Source organism: Aythya fuligula, chromosome 4 (assembly GCF_009819795.1).
Source record: "Aythya fuligula isolate bAytFul2 chromosome 4, bAytFul2.pri, whole genome shotgun sequence".
NCBI lineage: Eukaryota > Metazoa > Chordata > Aves > Anseriformes > Anatidae > Aythya > Aythya fuligula.
The window spans coordinates 66,371,698-66,383,453 of NC_045562.1; the positions used below are offsets into that span (position 1 = coordinate 66,371,698).

The following is an 11,756-nucleotide window of genomic DNA, read 5'->3' on the forward strand; positions in this document are numbered from 1 at the left end:
AGCAACATCAGTGACTGAAGGCTAACATATTTACTGTTTCAAAACCAAATGTATTTCAACCTCTTCTGTTACAGATGTTTAAAATGCTGGCAAAAGCCTATGCAGATGCACATCCAGTCATCTCAGACAGATCAGAATTTCGCTGTGGTGGAAATTTTGTAAAACGAGGAGGTATTATAAATGGTGCTGAGTGGTACAGCTTCACTGGAGGTAAAACCACTTTACCATCATATCAAGTGAGGTAAAACCTCTATATGACCTTTCTGAGACACAAGGGTTTGGCAGGATAATTTTATTCATATCAATTTATTTTAGGTCAAATACTTGCAAAAAGTAACCTGTTAGGGATTTAAGTAGCAAATGTATGTTGGTAGCAGTTATATTCAGACACCAAGAGACTTATTCAGCCCTGATAAGATCTTATAGAAGTTATGCTATCCAATGGTCAAATACATTATTGCATATACAAGATTCTTCTAGTTTTAAAATCAGAGAAGTTTAAATACTTAATGCATTGCTATCATTCCTTAGCAGCCTGAGTTTGATTCCGTCTTTCAGACTTGCATTCTGCTTCGTGCAAGTTGTGTTTTTTGTTGTTTTTTTTTTTTTTTTCAAGTTGTTCAAATATATTTATTTATTTATTTTTAAGTATAAAACCCAAGAAAGATTAACATCCCATTAATTTGTGCTTAAGTTGCTAATTTGATTTCCTTAATAATAGTATTTGGTTTTATTCAGGATTTCATGGATGAACTACTAATGTTCATAAAAATTTCAGAAGTGTTTCAATCATATTTTCCAGTTAGACTCAAGCAGCTCCCCAAATTATTCTCTTGAAACTGGGCATTTAGGAAGCTTTGGGGCATGAGAGACAATCAGGTTTAAATATCTTAGGCTTACATTCTTCTGAAAATTATATCCAATGTCTTTTGTGTAGAAACAGTTTTGAACGTACTAGTGGCAAAAGGTCATCTCTCTGCTTGTGACCTTTGGCAATCACCTCTGATACAGCTGATTATCCAATTACTGTGATTAGCCAATCGTTATCTTTCTATTGCTGTTTCTTGGTCAGGTGAATAATAACTTAAAATGATGCTTTTTCACCTGAAAGAAGTGTCACAGTCATTAGTTAATTCACAGTTGAAACAAGTAATATTCTGAATTTGTAGAATAATTTATATGCATTGGCCATTACATTGAACTAAATGCAACAGCAAAATTCCATTTAGGGTTTAAATGGGTTTTCCATGATCTCTTTCTTTTTAAACCTGTAGGTATGGCAGATTTTAATTACCTTCATACAAATTGCTTTGAAGTTACTGTGGAGGTAGGATGCGAAAAGTTTCCTTTGGAAGAAGAACTGTTTACAATCTGGCATGAAAACAGAGACGCCCTTCTGAACTATATGGAGATGGTATGGCTCTGCTTTTGCAGACCTTAGTGCTTATGAATTTTCTTCTTTGGAATAAAATCTTTTTGTTTTTGTTGATATTCCTTTCTTTGCTGTTTCACCTGTTAGTTATCACTGAGATAGCACTGAATCAGTCATCACATTTCACCTGCAGCTCTGGGGCCTCTGCTTGTCTGACAGGACACACAGATAATGTTTTTGTTGTCTTGCAGGAATGATTGAGCTTAGGACTTGTAAAGGACTTAGAAACTTGTAAATGATTTAGAAACAATTCAAAAGGAAATTGTTTGTAAATAGTTTGTGCAATATTACAAATCAACTGTCTGAAATTGAATGCTAAGAAAAAAACCGTATATTCAGAAAATTAAAAATCATCCTTTCTCTTGGAGAGTAAACCAAGAGATACTTTCCAGAAAGCCTCTGGGAATTTTTCCATTTTCATTTTCCATGTTCCTGGACTTAAACCCACTGTACAAGAGCAGGAGATGAAGATTTGGTTGCAATGGGGAGGTTATAGTTATCTTACTAGAAATGTTGTTTACTCACTTTCCACCTCAATTTCTTGATATTTAAAATGATTGGAGGTCTTATCTTCTAAAGAGACAACTGTATGCCTGTAAGCATTAAACCAACCTATTTTATAGTAATATTATTTTAATAATAAGTTTGAGCTCAGCAAAAGCAAATACCTCACTGACAATAAGTAAGTGAACACAGAAGTAGAAGTTGCTCATCTTTCTCTCAGCCATTAGTAGATTAGCTTTCTGCCATGCCTTATTTTGATAGAGTATGCAGTAATTTAAAATTGTTAGGAGTGTTTTTATGGCCTTTCTAAGCAACCTCTTGCTACTTGTGGTAAGTATCATCATTCAATAAAGTCTACAGTACAGACCACCAAACTCATTTCATTTTACAGCTGTCTGATGAAAATGAGTTTTAGAGAATCCAAATGGAGCTGGGTTAAATCCATATATATTGCACTTGAAGTCTTCAAGATGTAAAGATTTTTATAGTGTGAGATACTGGAGAAGTCTGTGCTGGAAAAGCTTTTTGAGTAAATGCAGGACAGTAAGCAAAACAACTTTGTAGATAAGGATGACTGAATTACTCCCGATAAGGATTAAGTCTGCCATAACCAATTCAAACTTTTCTTATTCTGATATATACCAGGCTGCTTGGTGTGTGTACAAATCTACTTGGCTTAACACGCAGAAGTAGTATTCATTTTCATAAACGCTGATCTCTTCTCCCTATTGCTAGTGGTACCAAAACAATCTCCCAAACTTATGTGGCGCAGGTTTGAGACAAAAACAAAAATAGTGTATTTAAAGCAAAACAAATCAACAACATTAAAGAAATTTCAGTTTTGTCATTTTTATCCCCTCATGTTCTAATTGTGAAATTATTATTGAAGTTGGATGAGGTCATACTACTTTGAGTATGTCTACACTGTAAATTAAATTTGTCTCTGAGATGACTCTTCTGACCAGATATACCCACTATCCATATGATAAATCCTCAAGTGCAATGCTGAAAAGCAATTTGCAGTGCTTCATCATAATAGTTCTTAAGGGACAGTTTTGAAGTCCTTAGACTGAGTTGTTCCTAAATCCTCCAATGAATAGCTCCACTCAATACAGAATAGCTATTTAACAAGAGCAATGACAACACAGTCTCACCTTGAATAAAAACCTGACGTTATTGGACCATACTGAATAATTTTAAAGCTTTATATTAAGAATTACTGTAAAGTTAGATATTTTACTGCTTACTTTTAAACATCTGTATTTTCCACCATTTTTTTCCCATTGTTTTCATTCTTTGTTCTTCTTTTGCATTCTTCTGCGACAAAGGAAATGGAGAAGTCAAAATAAGAGGAAGAGAAAAAAAACCTTAGTAGTTCATGGGAAAAACTGAAATGGAATTACTTTTCATTTAAAAAGTTCATATAAAACTTCCAAGATAAAATATTTTCATTTTGGAAAGCTGAAAAAAAATCTTTAAGTATTCTAGTGTTTTGTTTTGATTTGTTTTTCTGGTTTTGTTTTGTTGAGCTTCAAATAGAATGAGCTGTTTGTGCACCTCTTTGTTTGACAGAATTCACATTGCTCTTTAGTTTGTCACCAAACACATTTCTCATTGGCTCAAGCAACTGAGTTTTGTGCATGTAGACAAGAGAAAAAGGATATTATACATGTACATATTGCCATCATGACATTTTGACGTGTAGTGATGTGTAGGCAACATGGAGTTGATGAGTAGCTAAAGATTTCTCTGAACTATTCATATTCACTGATATTAAATAAGAATATGAACAGATTCATAACTATATTGTTATATATCGATTTGCATTCATAAATGTTTATTGAAAGTGATTTAAAATATGGCATTAAGGATTGTATGTAAGTATAGTATTGTCTGAAAGCTAATAATTATGCATGATTTTGATTTATTTCACACAAGTTTTAATGCTGCACTTTGAGTAAATGGCCATGTACTCAAAAATGGCCATTTACTTCATCCTGATTTGACTCTGCTCATAGCACCAATGATACCTTTTCACTGTGTGCATCAGATTGTTTTTACAGACTTTTCATTTCTTTCTGGTTCTGGATCTATGGCAGGCAATTAGAAACAGTCTTTAGGTATTGTTACTGTTCTGTTACTGTTAGTTAGGTGATGTATTAGGTACAGAAGAATGAGATACTACTGATTTGTGCAAAAGGACCCTCAATGCAATGCAAGACCACATACCTAGCCCAAGAAAGCACTCATTAAGTTAGCTATTTTCCTCAGTTACCTCCGAGATGTTACGGCTACTATGTAGTGCCCAAAACAGAGAATGTGATCTGAAGGGATGTTAGCACCCAAGAACCTCTGTAGGTTCCAAATCTCTTGCACCAAATCTCTTGAAAGATTTTTCTCTCTACATGGTTTTCTTGTAGAATATTAGGAGGTAGTAATATAACAAATGGCTCCCATCTAACTTTGCTTTGCTTTGCCTTGCCAGGTTCATCGGGGAATAAAAGGAATTGTGTCTGATAAATTTGGAAATCCAATTAAAAATGCTCGCATTTCAGTCAGGGGCATCCAGCATGATGTCACCACAGGTAATATTTTTTGTTCCAGCTTTTTCCTGCTGCAGAGTGAAAGTGTTGAGAAGTGAACCCACAAAGTCTTGTCATATCTGATGGAAATTTCACCTTAATGGAGAATTCAGGGCTCATCTGTGGGTTTATTCCTAGAAAAGTAGGAGAGAAGACATCAAACTGGTTGTTAAACCTGTGATGTCTCTGGGATGACTCAGTCCTTGCAGTTAAAAAAAAAAACACCTGAAGCTGTTGGCCAGCCATCAAAGACCACATGTATTAGAAAAATTCCGAAATCCACCTTGACATACATATTTCATGCTTGGGGGAATAGATCAATAGCCCTTCTGGGGGGAAAAGTCTACTCTGTCCATCTTGTACTCACAGAGCAGATAAAATTACTTAGTAGAAATATTGTGAACTTGAGGTGTAAAACACTGATTTTAACAACTGGAATGACTGCAGTGATTGAAGGGCAAGCAACCTCTTTTGTTCATGAAAACAAACAAACAAACATTAAAAAAAAAAAAAAAAAAAAAAAAAACAACGATAAATATATGCAATTTGTGAACAATATTTATATCAAAACCAAAAACCAACCAACCAAAAGGCCAGCTAGAATGTTGAATTATGGTCACTGTCACCAGCTGAAAAACATGTATTGAGCCATGTGCAGCTGCAAAGTTCTGAGCTCTCACTAGAACCAATGCTCCCATTTTATTACTGACTTTAGTGAGAATATGGTAGGCCATAGGAGCACAAAACAGAAGACGTGAATGGTAACATTTTACTCTAATGGTAGTTGTTGAATCAATTTGGAAAGCCAGAATAACTTATAATGTAGTGGATGCTTTCCAGCTTTTTTTTTTTTTTTTTTTTTTTTTTTTTTTTTTTTTTTAAACTTAACATTAGAGGGGATACAATACTGGAGATGATGCAGATTTTTGAGGATGGTGGGAGACTCTGGCATGAATTAGGGTCTCTTTCAAACTTCTTCCGAGACAATGGCTTTCCATTGGACATTGTCCATGGCAATCGACATTTAAAGAATTAAGAATTGAATAAAACATGTGTTTACATTGAAGGAAAAAGGAGAATTTGTTCTTGTGTTAGGTGGGGTTAAGAATGTCATATGATTAAAATGTCTTTTAACTTCAGTGTCAAAAAAGACTGAGAAGTTCCAAGATGGAAAAAACAAACAAACAAACAAAAAAAAAAACATTAATACAACATTAACTAAGTTAAGAAAATTAACATTCAAAATAAAGGAAATATAAAATGGAGAATAAATATGTGTTTTAAAACTCCTTGCTTTTTGCCTGCAGGCTCTAACCTTCAGCTGGAGGAAATTTACACCCATTTTACACTAATGGAAATTTATACCAGCTGCAGCTTTGACTCCACAGTCTTATGTGCTATAATGTCTGCAAAGTAATAGAATGTAATATAATAAAAAAAGGGATTTCTTAGCTCTTTAGACATGCTATATATATATATATATATATATATATATATATTACAGCTTGGATTCTGCTTTCACCTTCTTAAGTTTCACGTAGTTTTTCATTCATTTGATTTCTTTGGAGTTATTCCTTGTGCCCCTGGGAAAGCAGTAAGAAGGAAAGCTTCACTTCCTTTTTATACAGGCAGAGCAGTTGCAGAAAGTTTGTACGCGAGTTTTACTCCTTTAGCTCCTATGGTCAGATTTTCACAGGCTGAGTCTTTTTCAAAGTTTGAGTTGACCTGATTCTAAGACTCTTTTAAACACCTATCCCCTAAATGTTTGTGTTGTCCTTGGATGCATGTATACATGAGTATGCATCTATACAGAAAGAAAGACCAACTAAACTGTCTTCTTGTGAATTTGCCTTTCCAAAGCTGCCGATGGTGACTACTGGCGACTCTTGCCTCCAGGAACATACATAATCAGTGCCCAAGCTGCGGGATACAGCAGGGTGATGAAGAGGGTCACCCTTCCCACCAAGATGAAACGGGCTGGGAGAGTTGACTTTGTCTTGCGACCTGTTGAGGTTTGGCCTAACAAGCTTCTCCGCCGGCCCATGGAGGACATGCACGACCAATACGACCCACTGGAACTGTTCGATCCTCATGCCCAGCCTGGGACTCAGGGAGGGTCACCACAGCCCAGGGAGAAGCCGTGGTGGTGGTCCTATTTCAGCTCTCTAGACCTGCACAAACCTCTCTGGCTGCTTAAACAGCATTGAATGGTGCCATTGTGCTCTGCTCACCTTGTTCTGCTGTCCTTCCACCTGGCTCCAGGCACCCTGATTGCTCTTGGCAATATCTAAATGTTTCATGTGAAAATACAATGTTAATTCAAGCCCTCTTACTTTTGTTTTCTCTTCACATACAACTGAGTCTGTTCAAGTGTTTTTATATATTAAAAACAATGGTGCACACTCATCCAAAGGCTGGGTTGTATATAGCCTTTTTCATAGGAATGTCCTGTACTTCTGCCCATGTAGTTAATCATTGCATTCATTATTTATTAAGTTCTAAGTACCTGCAGGAATATATTCCTGATCCTTTAATGTATTTTTGTACATGCCTTAACACATTAATGACTGTATACTAAAATCAACTTTCAGAAGCATTCAGAAAACTCTTCTCTTTTTATGTTATTTTAGCACATTAAATTCAGTTCATTAACTCTTCTGATAGAGCTCACAATGATTTCTGAAGTCCACCATGTGATATTAATGTTGATTGGGAGCAGTAAAAGAAATCATTAAGAGTATGGAAATAAATCTTTGTCCAAATAAGTAACATGTTCAGTAGCATGGGGTACTCACAGACAGGTAAGAAACAATGAAAAATCATTAAATAATACCATATTTTCCCAAGTGCTCTTTTAGAAATTATGCTTTGAAGTCATAAGTAACAAAAGTGATAAATACTTTTTATTCCTCTCTTGAACTCTTTTGCATCACTAGGCAAAATCAAGAAAAATGTTTGGAAAGTAGATTCTGTTCCAAGCAGTGTGAATATCCAATCTTTATGAAATATAAATATTAATATAATTTGAAGGTTTTAAAGTTCTTAAACAATGCAAAATACTGAAATACATATTTACTGCTGGAAATGTGCACAACTTATGACATAGAAAAATACATGAGATAATATGAGAGGAATTTAGGTTCAAATGTGACACAGTTTGCTAAAGATGTTAACATCTTGTTATCCAGATGTTAACGTGGAGTGTCTTTAGTTCAGATGATTGTTAATGGAATTAGTAAATATCAAAGCATTCATTATGTTCTTTTTAAGATAGTTCATTAGGTAAATAGTGGTCTTGAAAGATGGCAGTCTCTCAGAAATCCTTAATACCTTTGGATACCCTTAATTTTGATGAAGCGTAGTTTCATCTACAGGGTGCTTGTTTGGAGCTGATAAACTTCCTGCAGGAACTGCTGCATTAGCTGTCTAGATTGCCCTCTGATTTCTAAAAGTTTGTTTCCTTATCTTAGGTAAAAAAACAAAATAAAACAAAAACAAAAACAAAAACAAAACAAAACAAAAAAAACACATAAACATATTGCATGAATCCTATAGTCCATGTGCACATGTCCAACCTATAATTGCCTAGGAAGACCCAGGAGATGAATGACTTTAATTCTGCAACCAGATGTTGCACATGCCTGAATACCTTATTCCCTGTTGTAACTTGATTGAAGTTAGGAGTCTGTTGTTCATGTGCTTGAATGTTTGCAGGACTGAAGACTATATAAAAAATTAAATAAAACAAATTCATAGCATTAACAAAAAGTAATTATATCAGACCAAATGTACTGCATGCACACTGATGTGTTCCTTTCCCAGGCTTGCTAACTTAAATAAACACCAAATCCTACATTTGTCACAGAGAAGCAAGCAGGAGAAATACCTTCAGACTGTATTTCCTGTAACAGGTATTCCTAGTGTTTACTATGGTAATGCTTTCAAAGCCAGTATCCTGTGAAAACAGTGGTAAAGCTAGCAAAATCAGAACAATATGCTAAATTGCTGGCTATTAGCTGTTCTTTTTATGCATATAATCTCTTGCACACTTAGAAAGATGCTTTCTATAAATATATCCCAGATTCTCACAGGGCTATTTGGAATTTTTTCAAGTAACCAGAGTAAAACCAATCCAATTGAAACACAAAATAGAATGACTGTGCAGAAAATCCATTCCTTTCCCCGAGTCCCATGATGAAATAGTAGATGGCAGTCAAGACTGTGGAAAGATGATTTCCTGGGAAGATTGTAAAGATATGTTAAGTTTGAGAGACTGTGAGAAGCAGCTATTCTAGACTACTATTCCTCATGTGAAATTGGCACAATAGAAAAAGAGGTGCCTTTTGACCTCCCTGCATCTCTCTACATCATCCATAAACGGAGGTGTCCAGCAGACAGAAGGTTAAGAGCAGACTTCTGCTGGTTTGTACACAGAAACCCGTATAGATGGGAAGTATAAAAGTGTGTTGAAACCACTATGAGGCTCCTGGGGAAAGGTATGCCTCAGTCTTCTGGAACTACTTAATTTTTCTGTAAGATAAAATCTTCCATTTTCAGCTCCTTAGAAGTGGGAAAGACTGCCAGAATTCTCTGGGTGGCTCTCAAAAATCCATTTGAGTTTAGATTAGATTTAAGATGTATTTATTGGTGTTTTGAGGCTACAAAAAGAAAAAAGAAAGCATTGGTCAAAACGAGCTGAAAACAATGCAGCCAAAATTAGTATCACCTTTCAAATTTTATTTGAGATTAGATACAGATATCGATTCAGTTCTACATCTATCTGGGAGAGAAAGAACTGGATTGCATTTCTACCCTGGGCTGGATTACAAAAATCTTCTTTAATTCTCATTTCAATAAGGAAATGTGTGGTTAATATCAGATAGGGCACATAAAGAAAAAAAAAATAAAAACTAAAATATGCTTTAAAAGACTGTAGTAATGAAATCCAAGCATCATAGAAGCTATAAGCAGAAGATCTGTAACAAATGCATGTAAATGAACACAATAATCAGCTTTTTTGTGCACTTCTCAGGAAGATGATTATGTGGAGCAGTTCATGCAATATAAAGTTAGGGGCATGTTAAATACTTTCTGACTAGGAAATGCTTCATTGCATTTCACTGAAATGCTTCAGTGAAACATGGGCTCCAACAGCTGAAGTACAAGTATTATAGGAAAGAAGTAAAAAACAATTAAAGTACCCCAACAGTCTCCACCATGCTTAAACCATGCCTTACAGACTTGGCTTGGCCTTTTTCCAGAGGGAGACATGTTCAGCAGTTAAGCTGTGTTATCAGGAATTACAGTGTATATTCATGAGACTTCCTATCCTTTTAAGTCAGAGTCTACATAATTTTTTCAATTACCTTCCAGCCACATATTGAACAGTATTGACATATGTTTTCGTAACATCCTTCTTAATAATTAATTTCCCAGTCTCCATGTTTGAGGGGATCTTTCTACCATGGAGCCAAACTATTTCTGCACAAAGCAAGAGCATTAATAAATGCTCCAACCTGTCAGCTACCCAGACCTTGTCAGTCTGCCAACAATCAATCTTCCCAACAAGTCAAAGTATGTAAATCTAAATAATACCATTACAAGCATAAGCAACAAAGAGGAAGGTATGTTTATATCATATGTACAATTTATCTTTCATTCTTATTGCAGAAAAAATAAAAGAACACATACAGAAAATATCAGGAGATAAATTACAAGTTGCATATATGAATTACACCGAAGAAGCTTTGGGTCTCTTTGTTCCATTCAGAAAAAATTTTTAGATCAATATAATAACAATAAACAAAGGGAGGAAAGCTTGCAGCTGTCGACATTTTCATCTCCTGTAACAAAATGATGTTCCACTGTTGGGCCACCCACACATAGGAAGGAGCATCTTTATTTTCCACAAGGCAGAAGAGAACAGTGTTTTAAGCTAACCGTCTAAAAACACAAGTTATGTAAAAATCGCTAACTAAAAAAGCTTTTTCTGCCATCATTTTTTATAGTGCTTATACTGTTCTTGTCCTCTCCATGCCTCAGCTTAACAGAATAATGAAAGCACTCCAAAGCAATATTGCAGTCTGTTTGGAAGTCCTGCAAACCAGCTGTCAAGCAGGGTTTGCCAGGCCAGTGCCATTTCTTTGTGTCTATCATTCTTGTCTTAGACTGCAATTCAAAAACAAGCCAGAGATATCTTTAACGGTTATGAAAGTGGCCATCAAAGAGCGAAGAGGAAACAAAACTGTATGTGTCTGTGGTGATGGCTGCAGGCAGGCTGGAAGGTGTCTGTAGTGGGTGGGCTGCCCCCCTGCGGGGAGGCACTGCAGTCTGCTTTCAGGAGCCAAGGAACAACAGGGCATGGAGATGTTCGCGTGGCCTGGATGGAAATGTGAGCCAAAGCTGATACACCTCCTAACAAAGCTCCTGACAGTGGTACTCTCATGCTCTCTTCCTTTGCTGCATAATATTTGTATTCTGAAGCTACCAAAGTTTAAAAGGAGTAGATGGGGAGTCTGTAATACCCTTTCCCTGCTCTGTCTTTGCAGCATGTTGGATGAGAGATTGTCTGACATTTGTCTTCTCTGATGTCATGCAGTCTCCAGTAGTGCTGCCAGAGGGCTTCAAGTTGGCTTTCTTGATGGGGCAGCTGGACCTCAGCAAGGAGGTGGGCTGCCTCCAGCCACCCATTGAGCCCTGAGTGAGGGGGGGAACACCAGAATGGTTTCTCTGTAGGGGATTTTTGGTGGCCTGTAGGTCTGTTTGAGTGAGTGTTTGATGAATGGGGGATTTTCCCCCAATTTGGCAGCTACTCAGAGCTCCCACAGCTACCAGTGTCACACAGATACAGCAGCACCAGTGTTGGTGCCATGGCACTAAAAGGGAAGAGCACACACCATCAATCAGTAAGTACATCGTACAACTGGGAATGATTTGGATTGCTTTTATGGGCAGAGCTTGGAAGTATAACATCATTTTCACATCTCATTCAGAGACATTAGCAGCTCATAAGGCCAGCTGGAAAAAATGTGGTTGTATCAGTGAATAGGAAAATTAATAATTTTATAAATATATGAAATGCAGGAATTTTTGACAGGTGTTTGTTGCTGCAGTGTCTTGTGGAACCAAATTATGGAAAGAGAAGTAGCATATTTATATATTATTTTTTTTTTTTACATCCATAATTAAATTTTGTTATCAGGAATTATTTAAGTGATGGGAGAGGAGTCTTCAAAGTT

General features: G+C 36.1%; 1 protein-coding gene across 1 annotated transcript in view; it reads left to right on the forward strand.

Annotated features, from left to right (window-relative positions):
- Positions 1–7,059, forward strand: part of CPZ (carboxypeptidase Z) — a 32,731-nt gene extending 25,672 nt beyond the window's left edge. The window contains exons 8-11 of the mRNA XM_032186773.1: positions 75–210; positions 1,275–1,414; positions 4,422–4,521; positions 6,379–7,059. Of these exons, the coding sequence (XP_032042664.1) occupies positions 75–210; positions 1,275–1,414; positions 4,422–4,521; positions 6,379–6,725 (723 nt within the window). The 3' untranslated portion in view covers positions 6,726–7,059. The remainder of the gene's footprint in view (positions 1–74; positions 211–1,274; positions 1,415–4,421; positions 4,522–6,378) is intronic.
- Positions 7,060–11,756: the final 4,697 nt, after the last annotated feature.